Genomic DNA, 23,990 nt, shown 5'->3' with positions numbered 1-23,990 from the left:
ACACATCGTGAAGTAGACTCTCTTCGCAAAGGACTTTTGCCACCACGAGCCACAAAGTGTCTAAGAAGGTTAGCAGATACGATCTACCGCTTTCCCTAGATACAAACCGTACAAATGTATGCTTTACCGACAATACGTGCAGAAAACACTCGATTTCGTCAGATATCTATAGATAGCTAATAATCAGGTCGAACGAAAGAAATTGGAGACACTCTACCTACTAGCCTAGACATCAAGCAGCAAGAAGTTACTGGAAGTCCTACCCTTTCCCAATCTCTGGGCAAGTGCTGGGGCAAACGACACCAGCTGCATTGGGAAGACAGCGTTTAAAAATCGACCACACCTCGGGGCATCAGTTTGGAAAGATTGAGGCAATTCAACTTGACTGTCGAAGTGGGTGAAACTGTACGGCACTTGCCTTTGCCTCTGTTGGTGGCACTTAAAGGATTCGCCCCAATAAGAACAAACTAAGTGTTACTATTAATTATCTGCACTGTGCACTGATTCATAGGTTACTAAATGCGACGCGTGCGTGTATCGATAAATTACTACTCAACTAATGATTGTTGAAAGGAACACTTTGACGCCGTTGCTTTCGATAGAGCTGTACTAAGAGGATAACCGAAATAGACGAGGTTAGAAGGATCAAAATTCGTACGCAACGACAGAACCTGCGCGGGCACAACATGAGGACCATCCTTGCCGTGAGTTTATTTTTTTTTCTTTATTTCACCTATCGATTTATTTTGATTTGATTTCACAGAAGCTTTTTGTTAAGGCTAGAAAAAGACATTTGGGCCTTTAGAGTTGCGATTATTAATACGTTGAACTTAGACTGCCAATTTAAGTAAAAAAAAAAGGAGTAGAAAAAAGTATAATTTTTTTCAAGTCGTCAGCGTGTTCTCCCGTTTTATCGTATTCGTATACCTTCACTACTTAAAGATTACCCTTTGGCTTTAAACAAAAGTCGTCTGGACCACCTTTGAATTTTAAGTACTCCTTATAGTCGACATTCGGACCGGCGAGAGTAGATAAAACACTGTTTGTTAGACGAAGAAAAAGTCGACTGAGTCTCAAACTTTCATTTGTGTAGCCTCTTCACAGAGCCTACGAGCTAAAAGTTTTTTTCGCTGACTCAGTTACCTAGGTGTCCGCCTATTGACAATTGTGCCTTAACTTTAATTAATTTCGATGTTTCACTAGCAGAGAGAGATCGCAAATTTGAAGTTGAAACTACCAATAATACTTATTAAAGTTTCTAGAATAAATGTTTCATATATAGGTAGGATCTAACCTAAGCCGAGTAAGAACATGTTTCATATCAGGACGATCATTAGGTTCTATTACTAGCAACGCATGCATTTCTAATATTATGACAGAATCCACGAGTCTTGGTGCCTATTCTAGAATATCAAACCGTACGTCCCCTTCCATACAGAAGCATCTCTCACTTCTATATTTCGCGACTTGATAATTACTTAAGTGGACCATTGCAAATAACAACACCATCCAGTTAAACGAATCGGTTGGCAGTCGTAGTAAGAATGATTTCGAAAAATTTTGAATATGAAATATCATGATATAGATATATGGTCAGGCAATAGAAGTCTCGCGCTCCGAGTCACACATTTCCCTTAAGATTCGAAATGTCTCGGTGATATACAGTTCGGGCTGGATTTTTATCCAAACCAAAGGAAAGAGCTGGAGCTTAGAGCAATATCGATCCCTTAGAAAAAAACAGACGTTTTTACAATCGAGCAATACAAGATGAAATAACAGTCTACACTCTAAATTAGACTTTTCACTTTAAGTTCGTGAATGAAAAAAATCATTTTCTAACGAAATATTGCAGCGTGCGAAGCATAATAATTATTCTTATTATCGCATTATCTTATTATTATATTATTATAAAAAATATGCAAACTTTTTTTTATTTTTATAGCATATCGTTATTTGGGCATTTAAAAGGTTCTTCTAAGAACAGTTATGGTTTCTGTAATTAGCAGGCACCCTGTATCTTCAACGTTCCAACGTAGACTGGACAATAACTGTACATTTTCACTTAAACCTTACGCTCATGCTACAAGTACGAGACAGAAAGTTTTCTGCGTTGTTTCCAACTTCTGATTAGTGAACTAATTTCGAATTTGTTTCTTCGACCCCATCTGAACTTTGTTCAGATGGGGTCGAAGAATAAATAGAAAACATTTAAGCCTCCCTTCAGAAACACTTTTATCTTATTTATAACTTGATAATCATAATATCTAGTTGTTCGGCGCCCTTGGGCCAATGGATCTTTTTCTGCTATTACATCTTCTCGGCACTTGCTAAATATTTATTGAATATTTAATCGACTAACTTATAGTGAGTGAAATCGAAACGAAGACAAAGCGTGGCTTCTATGTACGCTTAAACTTCCATAATTGATCGATACTTAAAACCGTAATACTAGTAATGTCGAACGTGTAGTAATATCTCGAAATGGTGAGGTTTATTAGAAGTTGCTGTAATCCTATTATAATAAGAAGTTTGAAGTTAGTTCCTCCTAGTACAAGTTCGGCCAACAACTGAGAACTTCGCACCGAGATGTTGCTTCGAACTCACAACCGATCACCTGTCAAACCGATCAAATATATAAATTAAAAAAATAAATGTAACTTGTTTAGTGTTACTACAAACTTTTAGGAGTACACAGCTTTTGCTGCCTTTAAAAAATTTCTGACCAAGAGCTAACGGTTCAAGATATATCTGATAATTAAGGTTTACCTCGCTAAAAGACAATATATATGCTAATTACGTTACAAAAAAAAGTAGTCTATAATAGAAACATGTCAGTCGAAGGCAATTACCTCATATTGTTTTAAATATTCTTACTAAAAGTAAAATGCTATGATTTCCCGTCCTTTCGAGAGGGTATATGTCAATGCAATTCTCCGTCCAAACATGGCAATTTTATAATAGTTTCACGCGCTAGTAAAACGTTTTCATTTTTGCCAATTTTATTTAGAATCTATTTTAGAATTACCAAATTTAATTAAAGTTGTACGTAAATAGTTACTGGAACATTGCATTATTCGAGCCCAAGGTTCCCACTCAATGAAAACTTTTATATATAAATCTATATAGGCCATGACAAACATCATCGTCGTTTGACATTCTCATTTTTTGTATTCGAGATTCAATTGTACTCTCTGAAATCTGAGGCCGTATCTGATCACTTGGCCCTTTAGCAGGCGAGTTGTAATAAGCTATGAAAAACGAGAAAAATCAGGACCTCGACAGGAACTACAGTCGCGGAAACAGTTCTTCGTATACACGTTGTATTCGGGGAGCGTTCGGCTATTAAACAAATTTAGGGAATGAAATTTAAACTTCAACTTTGCGGTAAACTTTCTCTAATGGTAAAAAAACGAAAAGTTGATCGCTATCTCAAAGTGCACGACTATTGGCACTTAGGTATAGTATGTGTATTTTTTCATTTCGATCGAAATATTGCTGTAAAGAAGTCGGACGAGTGAATACTGCATGACTGGAGTGAGAGTAAAAATGGAGACCTAGAGATGATTGCTTTTGTTTGCTTTCACGTTAGTGAACGATAAACTTATTATGATAGTTGCAAACGGTCGCATAAATGGATGGATGCATGGATAAACTGGCGGGGCATCATCTTAGGGCAAATGTTACACAACTGATGGTCTAATGCAAATGTTATCCGCTAGAGATTCACGAGTCCTTTAATTTGTCGATTAGGGCTAAAGTGTGCTATCAGCAATTTGGAAAGAAAGATAGAAAAACTTCGCGTTAAGCATCGAAGATTGACGAAGAGAGGTAAACCACGCGACAACGGCCAGGCTCACAGCGCAAAAATTGCACTGATAAAGATGGGGTGGAAGGCTCTCTGTTTTCCCCATATACTCAGTACATAGGTTAATTTATGATAGATAAGATTTTTTTTTAATTTTAACAACTTATCAATGGGAAAGTCATTCAGATTTCGACATGCTGACATTGTCTTTCGAGACCCCCACATTTATACAGCGGAGGAGTGAGTAAATAAGTTATTATCCAATTGGCTGGCAGTCACAATAATGGTTTAGACATAAATATATATCTACATAGATATAATGGCTTAAAAATAAGAGATTCGAGGGGAAAAGAAGTTCGAAAAGACTTATGACTTCTTATGCGACGTTTCATACTGAATGACGCTCATCCATTCTAGCATTGTAAGTGGCGTTAAGAAGCGAAGGTAAACGCCATTATATCGAAAAAAACAACAAAGTTTTTTTGTTCACAACGACAAAATTTGAGGGAAGAAGATCGCACAAAAGAATGCGACAGTAAGTTCTTCATTCAACTTGTTAAAATGTAACAACTAAGTTAGTCAACATCTTTGAGCCACACGAGATGTTTGGTTCCAACAGCTGTTCGGGGCACGTATTGCCCCGAACAGCTGTTGGAAGGACAAAAGTGCAATTAAAAAAAAGAACTAATTTGACGAGATACTAAATACAATACGTTATTTTCTAGCCGTCTTGCTATGGTAGATTTGCTTCATTTAGGCTACTTTCGATGGATTTTAGCGGGTATCCTGGCATCTCGGAAGACCTTTTCCTCTTGGAAGTGAGAAAAAATGTTAATTGTTGTAACATCACGAGTCCATAAAGCAATATATACTAAGTCGGACCGCGTACAGGGTGTACGTATATATATTTTCAGTAGTCGTAGGGTCCATTTCTGCTTAAACGAAAGTACTATACTAAACCGGTCTTTTAACATACGAACATATTAAAATCAATAAGAATACCTTGAAAGGCCAACTGCCTCAGGTCTCTCACTCAAAACTCTGATTAGCTCTCGTGTAAAAGTTGCAATTGGGTACCGTAAGCCAAATGTCTACGTTGCCAATTGAACATTAATTTTCTCCAATCTAGCTGAAATAGTTCACTGTTTTAATAAATAAATGATACTTGGGACAATGCATGGTTAGTTAGCATCGGTTCCAGTAGCCATACCCTTTTCTTTGTTTTGTCACAGCTAGAATGGTATTGTTCTTATGTTGGGGTTGGGGTTTGGGCCAGCCGCTCGTAGGGTTTCAGCCATTGGAAGACGAACGAAAATCTATCTTACAAAAACGAATAAAGCTGAATACGTTTAGCCCAGCTCTATTCGTACGGATGCGGTTCGCTAGGCGGTTAGTTTCTTTTTCTCATTTGCGTACTAAAACTTTAATCATACAGGTCGTTACTGTTATTATATTGCAATGTTCCATAGCGGAACATAATGGCAAATGTTTTGCTCAGTAAACGGCTCGCTTTACATCTAATTTAATCCTATGCCATTTAGACATACAACTTCTCGTCATTGATATTGTAGCTTGTTACTTCTTCTTCGAAAGCTTCAGATATTTTCTATGATACGAACGTCTTCGTTATCCAGTAAGAATTAATCTACGAAAAAGCCAGCTTATAATAATAACGACAACAAACCTATGATGATATTCTGCCGGCAGGCATATCATGCAATATTTAATAATGACATAATACATTACAATCATCAGTATAATGTATATGAGTAATTATTTTTCTATTCTAATTCTGATGCTGCTCGAGGGATGACCACGTACGCAGGAGCTTCACTCACCAGTTGCTGATCACGATCTGAGATCGGTTTACTACGCAAGTATTTTTCTAGAGTCGGCTAACGGAAAAACGTTTACATTTGCGATTACATCGTTTCTCCTACCCTGCTTATAGTCTTACTAAGACCCTTGAGTGGCGATGGCATGACACTGAAGCCATCGATGTCTTTTCGTTGTACACTTCTGGGCACGATATGTGAAAGCGGTAGCTTATCATACCGCACGATCACGTTTAAGCAGCAGCAGCAGCAGCAGCCGTGTCCCTGATGCGTCAAAAAGATCCACAGTAATTCTTGAGGGATTCAACTTTTTTTTAACTGTGCCTATTGGGTAACGGAGTTCTGACGAAATTTCATGTTCCCAAGAGCAATTTTTAGCGGAGCTAATAGTAACCACAGAAATGAACGTTTTTGTTTCCTACGTTTCATATAATTGACCTGAGTTCGATACATAGTTCTACGATATTTCAGCTACCTATAATTGGCTCTGTAAATGTAAACGGGCAAACGGACTAGCGACCTATATATATAACCACCTGTGATTTTCTAGAATACCTGGAAATGGCCACAAAACTGTCTGGGTCACGCCTGTCCGGTAGATCACACATAAATTCATCGCTGAACTCGTTTCTTTCTGCTGGGTTAGATCTACTGCAGGTACAACAATTGCCTGTATTTACAGCGGAACTTTCAGTGTACAAGGTTGCCATGACAATGGTCAAATATCAAGCGCACCTTTGTTAGCCTGTTTGGTCCTATCGACAATTTCTCAAAAGGACAACATCAAATGACATTCTTGAGTACCAAAATTTGTGAGTTCGATAGGCAATACAGGTCACAAATGCACCTTTCAACTTATCTCGTGGCAGTAGCATTGTAGGCAGCTTTCGCTTCCGATCGTTTACCATTTCAGCTACTGCTTTCGATGGAATTCATTATTGGAATCAACGTAGATAGAATAAGTCTACCAGCTCACAGCACACGAAATAGTAGGAGAAAACGACAAGTAACTCTGCTTCTAAGCGGCACTCTTGTGCCGATGCCCGTATGTCAGTCAAGGGACTTTTTCATTTAGCACCTATGCACCGATACAATTTCGAGCGTCATAGTTGTCATAGAATCATGGCCTATATCGCGCAACCATAAATTTTACATATATGTGCACACATTCGTACGGAGGCAAGAGAAAAGTCACTTAAACGTTGAAGTTTTCATTTTGTATCTGTTTCAGTAGTAAAGGAGTAGTGTCTGCTAAAAATAAGAGTAAAAAGAACGTGAGTAATACTCTTCAGTTGTCAGGTGACTTTTGCCCCGATATATATATAATGAAGGGCCGTTTGCCCATCGGTGATAGTGGACATGCCACTCCAAAGACACTGCTCGAGCCTGAAACTTCCCCTCTTTCCTTACTTATACGGCTATATATAGTACGTTATTACATACTAACACGGGTTGATATACTCGCGTTGTGGGTAACGTTTTTCTGTTGTATTTTTCTGAAGAAAAATGTTTAACGGTAGCGACCAACTCCTGCTACCGGTGGGCGTGCACGGTCGCCAGGTGAAAGTAGACAATGAGCAAGCAGACCTGCCACTCTTGCTGGGTCACCCAATAGATCGACATATTACATTTATATTTACAGAACGATACTATGCTACATAAAAGCATCAGACATACAACAAACGAGACAGAATTCAGCAGCCATCAGATTTGAAAATTAGCCTGTGTGCCTTCAAAAGACCAAAGGAGCTGGCAAGCGATCGGATGGACGGACGGCGGGCCGTTATGGATAGAGGTCGGAGCAGACGACCGCACAACAGTGGACATAACAAAGAAAAAAGTTGCGGGTGGAGGGCAAGATGGGGCCGTCATGATTATCACGAACAATATAATCATCATCTTCTTATCGGCAGCAGTAGAAGCAGCAGCAGCAGCAGCATCAGCACCCTGGTGCAAACCAAAGCGACTTGAAAAGATTCGAAAATCGGTTGTCGCACTAACTGCTATTGTTGCAACTTCTGTTACTACCCAAAACCGTAATAATAGTGTGATTATATAGTAATTGTAGCTAGCTACTGCTACTTTTAGAAAACGCAAATTTTGAACAGATTTACAGAAATGAAGCGTGTACAGGAAAAGGTGGCTACTTGTTTGTTTGGCCAGGTTTAGGTAGACGTAGTGCTTGTAGAACGGAAAGCTATAGCTAACGTCAGTGTCTGCTGGATGAGGTCATCTCCTGCTGACTTTGTAAATGTTAGTAGTAGATGCTGCGGGACTTTAGCAAGGCCTCCTTCTACGATGAGGGATGACGATAAAAAACGGTGCAACTAACTTAATTAGTTCCGTAGCTGCAATGTAACAGGTAAAACGAGCGTTATGAAAAAGATGCGCTGAGTCTTGCTTTGGCTTACTCCTCTGACAGGGCAGTTGATACTGACGAAAGTTGGGTTCAATAGAATACAATTGCTTTGTTCCTTATAGTTTTGCTTGTGCTTTAAACCTAGCGAGTATTAGATTCCATATGAGCAAATCAATCAGGCGCGACCAAGGTGCCAAGGATCAAGAACGGTTTGAAGACGCTCAGTGAACATAGCTAACATGACTTTTTGTAACGGGGTAAGAGGCTCTACCCAGCCATTCGAGTCAATGTGTAGCTGAGCGAACAAAATCGGAGTCGATTTGTTAAGTAGAAAAACATTGTCTTCGACAGTTACTCAGCGAACCGCTTAATATATCTGCAGGTATAAATAGCTACTATTTTAATGTAGGCATAAAACTACATGGTAAATGGAAGGAGTCTTTTAGGCTTCCTCAGCATCGCTTTCAAAATATCGGGCTGAATTTAATCATTACGTTGAAGTTAGGCAATTAACCCGTATACCCGAAAGGGAGATTATATTATTTACTGTAGTCATATAAAGATCAGTTGGTTTGTAGATTGCGTCAGAACGTTCACGAACCGCCTCGGTGGGAAGTATTCAAGGTTTTGAGACAAAAAACACTTTATATATAAAGCACACTTTATCGTAATAACGCTTCGTGCTATTTAACCAGTGCTTTAGCCTTATACCATCCAGTTTTAACGAACCGCAGCGTAAATAGGAGCGATGCCTACTTGACTGCGTAAGGTTAGGCCGCCTCAGGGTCAACCTCAGCCACTCTTCTGTTATCACAGAAATTCGCTTCTATCTATAGCTTTAATCGGCTTATTATGAAAACCGTTGCGACCCATAGACAGTAAATATAGTCGTTGGTGTGCAAAAAGACATTCAATATAATTACATTATATAATCTAATGTTACGCGCTCACGTGCAACAATAAACTATTGAAGTGCCTTCACCCGACGCCAAGACCGGCTTCGTGCGAACTTCTTTCGAGCGTTCTCACGATAATTCACAAACAAATACAGCAAAATCATTAGCACATCATTGACGTTTTGGCGGGGCTTACCGTAACAAAGCATGCATTGTCATAGCCGATTACCATATCCAATACATATTCAACATCGGCTTCGGAAAAAGATGAATAGATCGAATCGATTGGTTCAGAGTACGGACGGTACTAGTTGCCGTCGCTATCGCCGCTGTGTTACACAGGAGATGCATGTTTGGGCGACGACATGCTTGAAAGAAAGCCATCTCTCGTGACGAGATACAAGAGCAGCATTAAGCCCTAAGCTTAGACAGAGGATAACGATCTAATTCTATCCGGGACCCCCCCCCCTCCCCCCCCCCGACGTCCATGGATAGCTAATGACAAGCGATAAATCAACAGATTTCGATTGAATAATGGCTCGCTCTTTGGATCATGAATGGAGGACGATTCTCCTCGTTGTTGGGATTTTCTGACGCTAAGAACAGCACAACATATAGCACTGCATACAGCAGCAAAAAAAAGTGGTCGTCTTAATATCTACATCCTTGACCGGTTCAACACGTAATTGTAAGTTCTGTGGTAGGCTGGCCCAACTGATGAAGTTGTAGTTGCGCCGGGTAAAGTTCAGAATACTACGAGAGTGGTCCCTCAAAGCCAGTAGGAAGGCCTACTAAAACCAGAGTGTTACATCTTCGAATTACTGCCATATAATTGTTGTATGTATGCCGAGTAGAACTTATGAAGGTACGTCATGCATGTGGAAGAAATCGTGTGTGGGTTTTGCTGGTCGGATCCACGCCACATCCACCGTACAGTTTCTGAAAACATGTCGATACCATGGTTCTTACCCAACTTTAAGATTCTAATACTACTTCGTCTATACATATGAGTAGATAACGGTGGTTCAACAGATTACAGTTGAATGAAATTTTGCCCAGCTTATTAGAAAAAATAAAACAGCTGATGTTATCAAAGGAAACCTGTATTATGCAAGCGTAACTCTTATCGCACTTCATCAACTTCATTGACCTATTGAGAACACTGATGGTTATTATTATCAGTATTGAGTAATCGTCATTTATTGAAGATTCCGTAGAGGAAGACTGGGCTAGGAATATATAAATGGACTTTCTATGGCAGCTTCATGGTGTGGGCTATCTAATTAAAATTTAGTGCAGTAGTAGTACTAAATTAATGCCGTCTGGCGTTAGTTCACGGTGTAGCACAAGGCCACCGAGTGAATCGGGACATCAAACAGCATTTTCAATAATGGAACAGTTAATGAATACATTTTCAGTCAGGTTACTGAGTTTAGCTTCCCGAAATTTTCTGAAATGATATAACAATCGCACCTTCACCTGATGCGCCGTAAGTGCTTTTCTATGTACTAGCGAACTGCTTAGCTGTCAAATAAAAGCGGAGCCATGTTGAGAAGTAACATAACAAGTTTTAGCACAAGGTTTCTAATGGTAGGCGTGTTTTTTTTAACATTTGTCCTAGGTGTTGTCCTGTTTCGCGATATGGACGAGTCCTAGTGAAGTGTGTGGCCTGTCCCAGGCAACTAGCAACGTACACAGATCGCAAGACGTAAGTCTAAGCTTTGAGGCAAAATGTCGAGGATACTGTAAGCGCTTTAATCTATAGTACATTCAAAGCTATTTAAAAGCTTAGATTGCTTCAGCTATAACGCATAGTAAATTCCATGCCTTTGAGTGAATATATTTTAGTATTTCATACGCTTTGCGGCTATCTGACGCGGGCCTGCAATGCTAAGGCCAGCCCGCGCGCAAAACTGAGAAAATGCAATTCATATTTCATAAACAATTAAGTCAACTGCATAAACGCAAACAAACCACCATCACTGCGAAGAACCGCGATGATTTCCAATAGAAAATGTTTACATCTATGACAAATATATATATCATATGTTATATAATATATTACATATGCTTTGTGAGACATATTGCAGGTTATGATCAAATATTATCTAGATTCGCGCTATCTGGGACGTGGATATCTTGATCCGCTAATTTAGCTGATTACAGGGTTTCACTGGATATCATAAGGACGTTGTTTGCGACTGTTGTCAAGCTCCTTTGCTAATCGTCAAGGCTATTTCTAATTAGTATAATTAGCAGTGGAACTATTAATGCAGGTCGCTATTACGTGACAGCAGCATCATTTGAGCAGATTACCTGTGAAGGGTGCCAAATTCCGATCCAGAAAGAAAACGTGCGAGTCTGTACAAATAAAAAAAGAAACAGGATTATTTTATTTACACCAGATCAAGCTTAGGGAGTAATGTAGAACTAGAAATCTCCTATTATCTTATATAAGGCGCATTGCTGCCATGCCACATTAGTCCATCAAGAGAAGATTGTGATGTGAGCGACGATCAGAAGTTCATCAGCCGTTATTGTCGCCAATTGGTGTTAGAACACTAGTGAACTATGAATCTATCAGGAACAAGCTAATATGCTCGTGGATCTCGAAGAGACACTTCACAGCTTCCGTGAAAGTCTGTAGTGGGTTTCACAGACGACGATGACTTGACGCATATTGTAAATGGGATTAACAGAGAACAAATAGAAATAGATTCAACAGGTGACCAAAGTGAACGGCCATGCCTAGAATGACATCTTATGCTGACGACTAGAACCTTCATGGTCAGTATCTCCATCAAGCTTCTCTCGTCGAAGAATAAAAAGGTGTCTTTATCAGGTAATCTTATCGTCAGCGCAGTCAGATATCAGGGGTTTTAGTTTGGCCTTTGTATTTACATAACGACTACGATCATGCCGTTTTGTCGTTTACGCTTAGCAGACTAGCCCTATATAACAGCCCTCACAGTATAATCTAAGTGTTAGAAGCTTCTGCACGGGACGCTTTGTTTTCGCTCAGACGTTGGCGTGAAAGACTGGTCAATCACCGAACGAAGCCACAGCGCCTAGTTACCGCGACAGTGACCTGTAATGTGCATTCAGGACCATTTTGCCTTCATGGGAGACCGCTCACCTCAACGGTCAGTGATGACTAGCCCCCTTCCCCTTTCCCCGCTACGCCGTCTGCTGCCCGCGAAGAACCCAGTGGAAGGGGTACACTGTTCATTGTCTGTTCGGCTTCTGAATACGGCAACTACGATGCACACAGTTTGACGGCAGCCGCAATAGACCCTGTCTCACGAAAGCAACTGCATCAGAAAGAGAATGTGTAAAATGTTAAATTCGAACTTGTGAAGGTAAATCTCGATTGCTCCCAGCAACGTAATTAGCGATATTGACGGAGACACGGGATGGCTGTTGAAGCAGATCACTGACACTGCGCCAAAGAGACACTGCCGATGTGAGTCGTGGGCAACAAAAGGATCGTTGGCCATTTATTGCTTGTCGCCAAAGTCTCAATGGCGTGGGCGGATCAAAAAGACAAAACGCTCCTTAACAACAAAATATCGAATAGAAAAGACAACAAAATTATAGTGGGTGACGGACGAAATCAACAACAACAGTAATAATCCTAGAATTGGGGTGAGGGGGACTACGTCCTACGGTAACGCAGCAGAGAGAAAGGTAGAGACTGTGGTGGTGCGCATGGTAACAATTGTTTCTATCTAACCTCTGTTCTTTAGCGAGAAAGCAAATGCTATCACTGGCTAGTGCCACTTCGCTGAGTATCACTGAAGTGAGTGATGAAAAGTTGAGAGACATCGCTGGGGTCGATGATGACAGAGCGCAGCATCGAGTCAAAGTGATCGCTTTAGATGACTGAATGCTTGGCCGTTTGGTAATCGATCCCGCTTTTACGTAGCATTCTATTAAGCTATATGCCTGCGAGTGTGTACGTGTGCTTTTCTATGTATCAATCCTGTGCGCCCTTGAGACGTTTAGAGAGGTGTGCGCAACACAGCCGAACGCATAGGTCTGGTTACGCCATTAAAGCATTCCCGAACAGTTCCATTGGCTTAATAGCCACAAATATGTCTGCGCTAACTCCTGACAGTCTAACCTTCGACGTCGATTATCTGCGGTGTGGCCTAACGCAAGATCTATGTAAGCTATTACGGGCACCCTCTGATTCTTTATTACGGTGCTCGATGCCCATTAAAGGCAAATACTTTCATGAACCAATACGGTTCGAAGATGTGCACAAGTTAACAAATGTATCACTTAGAACAAATTAAAGTCTGCGAAGCCTTGCATTTTGACATGGATAATAAAAAGTAATGAGCTACATAAAATGAGGAGCACAATACTCTGCCCACTGATTAAACGTCAGCTTCGACATAGACGTCCTTATAGTCGCAGACCAATGATCGCATCAGCTGTGACAATTCGATACGACAGCGCTACTGTCTGAGGTCAGATGTTTCAATGTTAAAAGCCTGAGCGATTTTTTTCGTTGATGGATGATTATGGAGAGAGGCTCAATTAAAGTTTTCATCTCTAGCAACGATCCTATGACGACACAAGATCAAGAATCACCTCAGCAAAAAAAAGCCCACAGAGAGGCTATTTATGAAAACTACAATGTCGCAATACTGACTGTTCGACCAAAGTATTGAAACGCGCTCGAATTTCGGTAGTTGTCTCATTGCCATTTCGGTTGTGACACATTCAGTACTAATAAACCTTTGCGAATGAGTGAGTAATACTCAGTGATGCTGATTTTTGTACGAACTTCTCCTTAGCGATTGTCTTACCGCTCTTGTAACTCTGTCTACTGAACAGCCCGCGTACGCGCGAATCGCTTGTTTTTACAACTATACCTATTACTACAAGGAAAAACACTCGAATAGTTGCTCGAGTTAACAATACGGGAAGCTGCCCAGGAAGGATACTTCCAATTAAGGGCATCATGTCGACATGGGAACGTTGTTTATGTAGGTCTAGCTTGCACTGCGTTATCGCCTAGGTATCGGAGGTGAATCCGTGTCTAGATTGAGGGATTTCTGTCCTATAGCATTGTCACATGGATAGCCAGCCAGCGATCGAAGTCTGTCACCCACTCGTTCATGCCATTTATCAGTTCTAAGCTAGGTCCTCTGAGTAGAAAAACCGAATTTTCGATCCCAACACACGTTTTAGTCAGCCCGTTATTAAAAACCATCCGTAAAGGTCGCAAAAACTAGGACATCAGAGAAAATCCTTAACAAAGTCAGTTAAAATTTTACATTTGACAACGAAGTTTGAATTACCGCGCCAACAGAATATATACGACCATCCGGATTAGCGTTGACGCATGCCTTATTGTTTCGAGGCTTTTATAGTATTTACATTCATAATTGAATAAAGTGATCTGTCACTGCTTGAATAAATTATTGTCGCGCAAGGTCATTGCCGTTACGGAGCCATGAAGGCAATGAAAGTATAACACCCCACCGTTTTTGGTTGCTGGTGCTACAACGTCATGACACGTGCACTTCGGTAAAACGTTACGAACAGAGAAATAACGTTGCTCGATTAATGCTACATCAATGAACGAATATTGCCTCAAATGATCGGTTAAAAATCTATTTTAGCACTATGGCCACTAATAAATCTGAGTGCCTGCTGACGTCTTACTCTTCGTACATATCGCGTACTCATTGAAGTGCCAACCTAATTATGCTTCGTTAGCAAATGTATTTAGTGATGAATGAAGCCAATTCATGATTCACAATGCTAAACAAAAAATCGGCGGATGCGGGTAAACCTCCTCCTCTGTAAAGGTCAAGGTTCATAGAGAAACGAATTTAACAAATTTCAATTACGCAAGTTTCGCACCTACACCGCCTTCCCTATTATCGAATCGTTCCCTTTGTTCGGCAAAAAACATTTACTTTGGAGAGAAAACGAGCAAGTAATATGCTTTAAATAAAATAAATAAATAAATAAAACCTTTCGATTTTGTTCCGGCCCAAAGTTATGCGATACTAAACTATCAATAGATAATCAAATATCCTACTATCCGTAGACAGTATTAGTTCACTAGTGCTTTGAATGGTCCCCGTTCTGGGTTATTTGACCGGTCTTTTAACTGCAGATGAATGAGCAGGTAGACACCACGCACCAAGCGCTGATTTCGCTGAGAATGCCAAGTTAAAACTTTTCTTACTCAGAGTGAGAGAAAATGCGACAACCTTTTATCGGCAAGACAGAAGAGTTGACTATTTATTGCCATATATTATAATTATTTTCACATAGCTATTTGGTACTGAGGCAAAAACGAGAATATCTGAAATAGTAATACGAACCGACTTATAGTTTGATTCGGTTGAAAAGTGTTGCAAAGCGCTTTTGGGGGGTACTAGAAAAAACAGCACGTACAGATGATGCTGTTAAGACGCTGAGTTCGCATTGATCGTTAGCCTACTGCAGATAAGAAAGTGACTCAACAGCTTGGAAAAACATATTATAGTAGATCAAAATAATTAAATGTATGAGTGGACGCATGCCTGCCTGCGGCTGAGTCGGTGCAGGGCAACATGGCCGTTCCTGCCAGCCAACAGCAAAGTTAGGCGCGTCTGTTTCATTGCAGTGGTAATCGTGTGGTGGCTGGTGATATGGTCACATAGTAACATGCCTGGGCGGCGGACCAGCTCGTGGGGCGGACACGTAAACATTTGTAACGGGTAACCCGTGCTTAGCTCGATTTGAAGATGGGTGCAGAAGAGGCGTAAAAGGGTTTGAAAGTTGGACGAGCGTTTTTCTCTAGAGAAAACAGTCTCCTGAAGAGATTGAAGCGTAGTCTTACTTTCCTTATTGAAACAGCTTGCTATAGCGTGATTTGTCAGAAGTTAGTTGAAATAATTAAAGTGAAGTTATTATCTCATATTTACTGCTACGTTTGTTTGAAACAGAACTAACCTTTAGCAACTGTTATGTTCTAATTTCAGGATCATGGCAACTACAAATTCGGCTATAATATTGAAGACGGCTGGGGTTCTTCAAACGGCCGTTGGGAGGTCATTTAAAGCACCACCGAAATTCTTAATTATACTGCTTATATTTCTGTTACTAAGAATATTGTTGTCATATTAAAAGTACTGTCACTATTAAGATAGTTGAAAAAGTAACGTAAAAATGTGTTAGAGATTATTTAGCTACGTTGCTGCTAACGGCTTGTCTGAACGGCGTCCATTCGATGCTTATCAGGCTCGCAACAGCTCGGCATTGGAGGGGTGAAAGTTTAGACCCTTCGATTCAGAGTTGAGACATTTTACGTAGTTTCAGTAAAACTTTTTAGATTTCTGTTTAATATTGTTAGTTGGCGAACCAACTTGAGTAAAATAGCTGTACATATACACTACAATGAAAACTATTCGTATCGAAACGGCAGGTTGGAGACGCGTTGGGAAATAAACGTGGAGGCTACACGATCACTGATGCTGATGGCAGAAGACGTTACGTCGAATATATCGCCGATGAAAATGGTATGAAAAACAGTTATATAAGAAACACCGTTCCGCTGTGTATCTGAATCGCCCAGATTATCAAGTGGTATTAGTATTTCACGTAACTGGGTTATTTCACTATCAGCCAAAACGAAAAGTGTATTTAAATAACAAAAAAAAAATAGTGCTATTGACATGATGGTTTTGCCTTAGTTTTTTTTACCCAGTTTATATTTTATGATATATCATACCGAATGGTCGTATGGTTCTGAGTAACTCGTTCGTTTTGTGGAATAAAAACTAATAGTTTAACTAAATGAAATAATGAACGAAGTGGACTATAAACGGTACGTTTTGTGTAGGTGAAACAGGCGTTGCATACCCCTTTGCTCAGTCCAGGAAGTAATGAGTTATGGCAATGAAATCAAGCGTTCTCGTCAAGCAGCCAGACTATATACTTTCAATTACCGTGCTGACGGTACGCAAGTCTCTTGAAGAACTGAAGGGAGCAGGGTGCATTTATGAATTGATTTTCGGCGAGTATCTCCTGAAAACAGATGACCCTGATATCCACTGGAAGTACCATCATCTTGCGTCCAAATCTACAAGACATTGCCACTGAGCTTGATTTCTTTTTAGGGCGCCGCAATCCTTTTGCTTGGTCGCTTTTCGGTCAGCGATAGGGATCGAACGATGCCTCGTTTATGATAACCGTGTACTCCTGGCAAGCTTTTCGGTGATTGAAATTTAGCAAGATACGCGTAGAATATACCGAAATCATTTCCACCCGATCTGGAATTGATTTATGGAAAACTATATTGTATTAATATTTCGCATATTCAGTATTTCGATTATAATACGCTACATGTAAAATGTTAGTTTCAACCTAGTTTACCTCCATATTCTACTTTCGTGAGAATCTTCCGCGATTGTGGCAATATGTTCTTGCTTTCTAGGTCTCAACATCTAGTCAATTCCTTGTCAGTCTTCCGCACTTGGTCTCTGTCCTTCAACCATTTGCACCATTCAAGTACTATGCTTTTGCTTAAGGCCTCTTTGCTTAGTGTCTTCACGAATCTTTAATGAATATCCAAGGAAGTGTAGCCTTTAAAAAACTCGGCCATCGAGCGTTGATTTTCGACACTGAAGAATGTTTCTTTTAGAATTTATTTCACCTGTAGTAAAATTGAGCTTGTTTCATTAACGTGTTTCTAGAAAACTTAAGTATTTGCCAGCCAAATGTTGTACCCTAGGGCGCACGCCGTTTCGCTCGCCGGCTTCGTTTGGAACAGCCTAGTATGCATAGGCATGTCGGAGCGTTTGTATCTGTGGTTTATTGACATGTTGTTTTCTAGGGTTCTGTCTATATGAAAACCGGTCCCTGTGGCGAAATTTTTTGCATATACTAGATTTGTTGTTCTCGACGGCCATGTTTAGTTAAGATAACTACCATTCTCCTCGACTGCAAAACACGAACTACTGGAGCTTATCTAGATGACCTAATAGATAATCAACGTTCAGCAGTTAATTTCTCTATCGAATATTTAGGTGTATAAAAAAAGTAACTCTTTGAGGCATTCTGATGAACCTAAACACTATTAAGGATCTTCAGGTTTATTTTGTAAAAACTCTTCCTCGGTTATTTCGGAAGCTACACGAAATGTCGATTTCGGACAGAAGATATGTGTTTTCCTTTATTTTGGTAGAAATTCGTTCAGAGCAGAACGATTGGATAATAACTGACCTATGCTAAAATTCCGGAAGCAATTCGTTGTGATGAGTTTTGAGGGAAGAATTGACTTTGTCCTAGTGTTCAAATCGCGCGCCTGTCACGACAAACAACCCATCGATTTTTTCTGCAAATTCGAATGCCGCCTATTGTATGTACTATAGACGGTGTAAATAAGTGTTAAAAAACTATACGTATTTGTGGCAATCGAAAGTGTACGAAGCAAAAAAACATGTTTTTTAATCGAATGATTGCTTCTTTATTCATGTTTCGTAAAAGGATTCCGCGTGGTCGTGAATACGAATGAGCCCGGTACCGCAGTGTCGAAAAGTGGCAGTGTCATAACTAAACCGGTCGAAACAGCTGATAAGCACGTTGATGATAGCATTTTACAGGTACAAATTAGTACAACATAGAACGATTACAATTATGGGTGAACGGCGATTAGGGATATATACGTCACTGATTTGCATAACTATCAGTTGATATTGAATCCTATCTACTGATAGAAGCCGTAGCATGTAGCCGTAGCCGTATACATTAATTTAATAACATAGATAATAGCGACTAAATATTCCTGTTTCTTTTTTTCCAGTACAACAGTAAACGTAATTGTATTTACCAGCGCGGTAGAAATTTACAAGTCCGCGAAACAGAGCAAGAAGAAATATTGGTGGCGGGCTTCAAGGTTTCTGTTTCAAACCTATCATGCTCCACGGAAAAAAAAGCTGTCGCTCTAGTCTATTAAATAAGAAAAATAAAAAATAAAGCTATGAGAATTAAGTTAAATTTTTTGCAGTCTCTTAACCGTGGAAATTCTGAACGCCTCGACTCGGAACCACTTAAAGCTGTTGTGTTGGATTCGCCTGCTGTGGCACACGAGCACAGCTTCGGCATTGGATCGTATTTGCCACAGAATCACGAATCTGATCGTCATCACATCGAACCTGCGCCCCTTGGGTCTCACCTAGCCGATGACAATAGGCCGCCGCATGGCGCGGCAGAGCTCAAGCGTCAGCACCTTGAACACCATCACCACGACGGTACATAACACTTTTTCCGAGGACTATAGAGCAATTTTTTTTATTTAACATTTAAGGACGGCGAAAACAATATCGATATATATGTATATATATATATATATATATATATATATGCTAATTAAATTGGCTCCAATGAAATTACGTCGTGAAGGCCATGCGCCGTCTAGATGATGTACACTTCTAAAACGAAATCACATTAATGGTTTAGCTTTCGATGTTATTCGAAAGCCTCCGGAGTCTAATGAACAGTACTTAGCTACGGTATCCAAGTTGTTCGGAATCCGGATATGAAAACGCGATGTTAACGTAATAGTCGACTTGGTATTTACATTCATGACAATACGTTCTGTTTACACAAAAATTACATTATATATATATATATATATATATATATATATCGAAGCAATTCGAAGGCCTTTATTTTTGCAAATCCTGAGCTCCTGTCTTCCACTGTTACGCCCGCTGCGAGATGTAATATGAGTCCATGTATGACAAAAAGCTATCAGGATAAACCACTAACAGAGCTTTAACATCGTAGAAAAAAAGTAAACATATTTCAACTATTGTCAAACAATACAATCCATCAATTTTCAGTGAACGATATTTTTTAATGTTCAAAGCTATCCCGTGAAGTCGCTGCTATCATTTATCAGAATAGCAGCATCGTGACAAACTTCTATTCGGATTTTTCGGGAGTTCGTTCTCCGTACGAAGTAAATATTCTACCGTTTCCAAGCTTTAGTCCAGAGAGATCCGTACATGTTTTCGTCCCTTTTTTGACCATTGATATATTTATTTAATTGGCCGGGCAGTTTCGTCATGGCTAACATCTATTTCCATATATGTCCACATATGTATATGTATATATATGTTCGTATGTATTTGTGTTATATCGGTTGCCTCCTTTGGGAAGCCCGCACTTGCACACGCACAACACTAGAACGTTCTTACTATTAAGAAGCTCAAAGTAACTGCACCTCAAGGAGCACCCATTGTTAATGTTTGCGTTGTATGAGTCGATAAGTCACATCAGCACCCAGTTATAGCAGTAGGATACCATATAATTATTACATTAACTAGGCTAACTAAAAATCTTCAAGGGTCTATCGGTCATAGCTTAGGTGGCCGTACTAGCTAAATACAAATGCAACGGTATTTGTCGTTCAGTCGACATGTATCGGAAATTAAAACCTGTGGACTAGTCCAGGAGGATGTTTTTTTAAATTCCGAAACAATCTATAATCTTTTTGGTTTGTATTGCATGTGTCTCTATGTGTCACACTAGTAGTACCGGCTCCGAAAGTTCAGCTTGGCTCCACGGCATCCGCCAATTCGATAACGACGATTTCTTCTACAGCTGCACCTATCCTCGTCCATGCCAACTATGGCCAATCGATTGTAACTAGCACCCGAACCAACGCTCACTTACTTTTCGCGGGATCACCGAGCGCTACTCACTGGAAAAAGAAACTCTATAGGTAGGATTAGCCGAAACTGATCGTTACCCGGGGTTTCATTCGTGAGATTAAGGAACTCTTCGTTCCTATTCGTAATAGTATACGATGCATAATGCTCATATACTGCTATTGTGAAAAAAAAACCCCGTAAGTGATTGTGTGATAGAACGGGTGCACGATTAAAAAAATAGAAAGGCTTATAGGCACCTACACATCTAAGCACTCTGAGGTAGAAAAGATTTTTGTTTAATTTCCAGCTAGTTTTTGGGAGTAAAAGTAGGCTAGTAATTAATCAAATGCACTTATCGGAGAGGCTGTACGAGTAATAATTGTTTTTTGACTTTAGGACATATAATAAAACAATCAGTGTTGAAACATGAGAATCTGCGATATATTTGTCCATTTTCCCTACCTCTGTTGAAAACCTTAGGCAGCATTTGAAGAAGAAATATCCTGGACTTCTCTACAGTTTGGACCAGACCACTCTACCCCGACAAATTACTATTGAACATCCAGATCCAGTTGACCCGAAGACGCTGCAGTCATTACTTCTTTCCAGAACTACGCCAAGTTTGGAAGCCGGGACACACACTGAGGTAATATTTTTGAGAGGTGTCTGGCAACGTACAGTGATTATACAAGTAGCGATTTTATATAAAGATAATTATACACTGATTTGCACTCCGTGATTTATTAACAAGGCATATGACAAAATCTAGCCTTAATCCTTTTGGAAAAATCCTTACTTCAGGGTCCTGTTTTGAGGTGATTGTATGCGAACATCTGGCATACTCCCATACGTTCGATGTTTCTGGTTAAGTGCAAAGAAACGCTTTTCTCTGCAACTAGAAATTTGTATTTATATTTATTCGATAAATTAAAACAATGATAATTGAAAACATTATATTATGTTTATATTCGAATCTGTTGTTTGTACCTACTTGTTAGTTTGAAATATCTGTACTTACGCCTAGACATTCGATGTCCTAAATGTGGGCCACTAATTCCAATGCTTATAGGGTTCCTCAAAAAATAGCGTCATAAGACGTTAGACAACCCTTGTAGAATAAGTGTACAGTGAAGCCTATGCTTTCGATTTCAGAATTACGTTCGACAATATGTAAAGAGAGATCGTAGTGCATCACCTTCTCTGAATACGGCGACTGGTGTGCTTAAACAAATTCAACCGCCTCTGGTGAAAATTGTCCAGCCTGTCCCCTTGCTCATCCACCAGGCTACTCTATTCTCCGATTACATGAAAAGCTCAGGTGCCTCCGCGCAACATGTCAGTATTGATCTCAAACACCTTGTAGGTGACAAGTAATTTTCACTGTTACCAACTAGGTAAACCCGTAATGATCTACTTCATGAGGACAAGAGTATTGAGGCTTTTTCTGTACAAATTCGATTTTTTTACCGATTACGATCGGAATAGTTTTAAAAGTTACTTTTCAAAGATCACAGGTCGTTCCTCCACGTTGCGCTTACCTCTAGAAATAATAATTTCACATGGCTGTATGCCGATCATAGCTAATGTTGTTTTATATATATTGTTATAAGCCGTTCCAAGGAATTCGATTCGTCGTTATTTATCCCTTGATAAATGTTATCTTTCATGTCTGTCTTCTACATTTATAACTATATTGCACTGTCGGATGCAGGATAATCCTATCATCGAGCTGAAAACCTATCGACCTCACGAGGGAAAGGCGTATCCGATACACTTAAAGGCGTCTGAATCAGCGGTTAGCATTAAGCCAGGAGTATTTAAAGAACACTTATACTAAAGAAATTACATTGTATACACCCGCACATAAGCTTATATACATTTTGAAGCTGTGCCAAAATTTAGTTTTTATTAACACTGCTTAATCTTTGATCAACGTTTTCTATGTTTTAGTTTACTATATCGTTGAAATTAGCCTTGATAACGTTTTCAGCAACTGCAGTTATCTATCGGTAGCGAATGCGTAGCTATCTATCGATATACAGCTGCACATTTGGCGTTCGAACGTTGTAAGGATCAGCTAAATCATATGAGCCCGTTTATTTTCATTCGCACGGGGTTTATTAAACTTAAGCCTTTTCCTAGTCTATAAAAAATTGGTATCAGGACACCTAGTATCTGGTCAATAATAATAATATTTTATACGTTGCAGGGAATACCAAAATACACAAAGATCATCAAAAGAACCGGCTTCGGATTCCGTCGCTATGACGAAGACGAGCAGGCTAATCCAGTTGCAAGTACTAGCGATGAAATCCATTTGGCAAAGAACCATACGCAACGGTCACAACAGAAGCCTAAATTGTCATCTCTGGAACGTTCCGAGAATCGGAAAAATGCAATCAGTAACGGCACATCTAAGGACATCTATAGCTACTATTGATTTTGAATATTCCCACAAGCTGCATAGGGAAAAAAAGGCCAAATTTTAGAGCGATCCTTTCTAAAAGCTTCGATACGCCACGCATGAAGAAGTGCGCCCAAATATGCATGACCGGCACTTAATTGAACAATGTTTCGTAATATTGCTGCTGCAAAACACTTGGTGCATATCTTTTGCACAAATTTGCTTATATCTATTGAAAACTCAACACAGACATTTCTAGTTAAACAGTAAAGTCACTTTCGGATAGAACAAATATTTCAACGTACGTAGACAACACTCTCTACATTCATCATTACGCTATACACCACGATGATTTGCTCGTGACAAGCTATAGAAGGCTACAAAACATTGTCCATTACATCTGCACACGAGAAGAAGCTTAGTAGGTCGACAACTGAGGGCATCTGTCCTATTTTCTGTAATTTATTTATCTACTTTGTATAGGTTATAATCGTTTAGTATTTCATTTTGCAAATAGATAAAAGTGATATCATTATTTATCTAAGTAGACCAATCTAGCTTGAGCCAGAAAGTTTAAGGCTTTGTTTTAGACAAAGGCTGTGAGTAAATGGCAGCAACCTTAGGCCGGGCTAACGTATTGCCATGTTAAATATGAGCTGCAGGGCAAGCAAACGAGGACAACAAACAATCTGCTCCATTGTTGAGTGTTGCTTAGATCGATAAAGTTATATCTATTACATCATATATTGTTTGTAAATCATATAAGCTGGAATACACAAATTATATTATTCACTCAGCCCAAATAGAAAAGCGTGCCTCTGGTAATTGAGGTCGGTAATCCGTGCTCTGAGTGTTTTCCTCCTCCTCTCTGCGGTGCATTTTTAATGCCAACTACTGTTCTTTGTTTAAATACACCTGTTTAATTTAAGACTGTACATTTTTAGTATTCATGATAATACTGTATATTTATATCATTTTATTCTGAAAAATAAATTAACTCAATTCTTAGGAACATGCAAGTT

At 39.6% G+C, this 23,990-nt stretch overlaps 1 protein-coding gene across 4 annotated transcripts; it reads left to right on the top strand.

The window, feature by feature from the left end:
- Positions 1-206: 206 nt before the first annotated feature.
- LOC111249356 (uncharacterized) lies at positions 207-23,980 on the top strand. Of its 4 annotated transcripts, none has more exons than XM_022803132.2 (11): positions 324-704; positions 10,517-10,603; positions 15,888-15,956; positions 16,331-16,424; positions 18,394-18,509; positions 18,914-19,157; positions 20,443-20,635; positions 21,045-21,210; positions 21,717-21,899; positions 22,276-22,359; positions 22,774-23,980. In XM_022803132.2, exons 1-11 carry the CDS (start codon positions 687-689, stop codon positions 23,002-23,004), a joined length of 1,485 nt encoding a protein of 494 aa, XP_022658867.1. In that variant the 5' UTR covers positions 324-686; the 3' UTR covers positions 23,005-23,980. The 4 variants fall into 4 exon arrangements, with proteins under 4 accessions (XP_022658869.1, XP_022658867.1, XP_022658868.1 ...); XM_022803133.2 differs by having other exon boundaries at positions 331-704; positions 20,446-20,635; XM_086986399.1 differs by lacking the exon at positions 324-704 and adding an exon at positions 9,720-9,760.
- The last annotated feature ends 10 nt before the right edge of the window (positions 23,981-23,990 follow it).

The sequence above is a fragment of the Varroa destructor genome, unplaced genomic scaffold (genome assembly GCF_002443255.2).
Source record: "Varroa destructor unplaced genomic scaffold, Vdes_3.0 BEIS01000004.1, whole genome shotgun sequence".
NCBI lineage: Eukaryota > Metazoa > Arthropoda > Arachnida > Mesostigmata > Varroidae > Varroa > Varroa destructor.
This window is presented reverse-complemented; position numbering and strand designations above follow the sequence as displayed.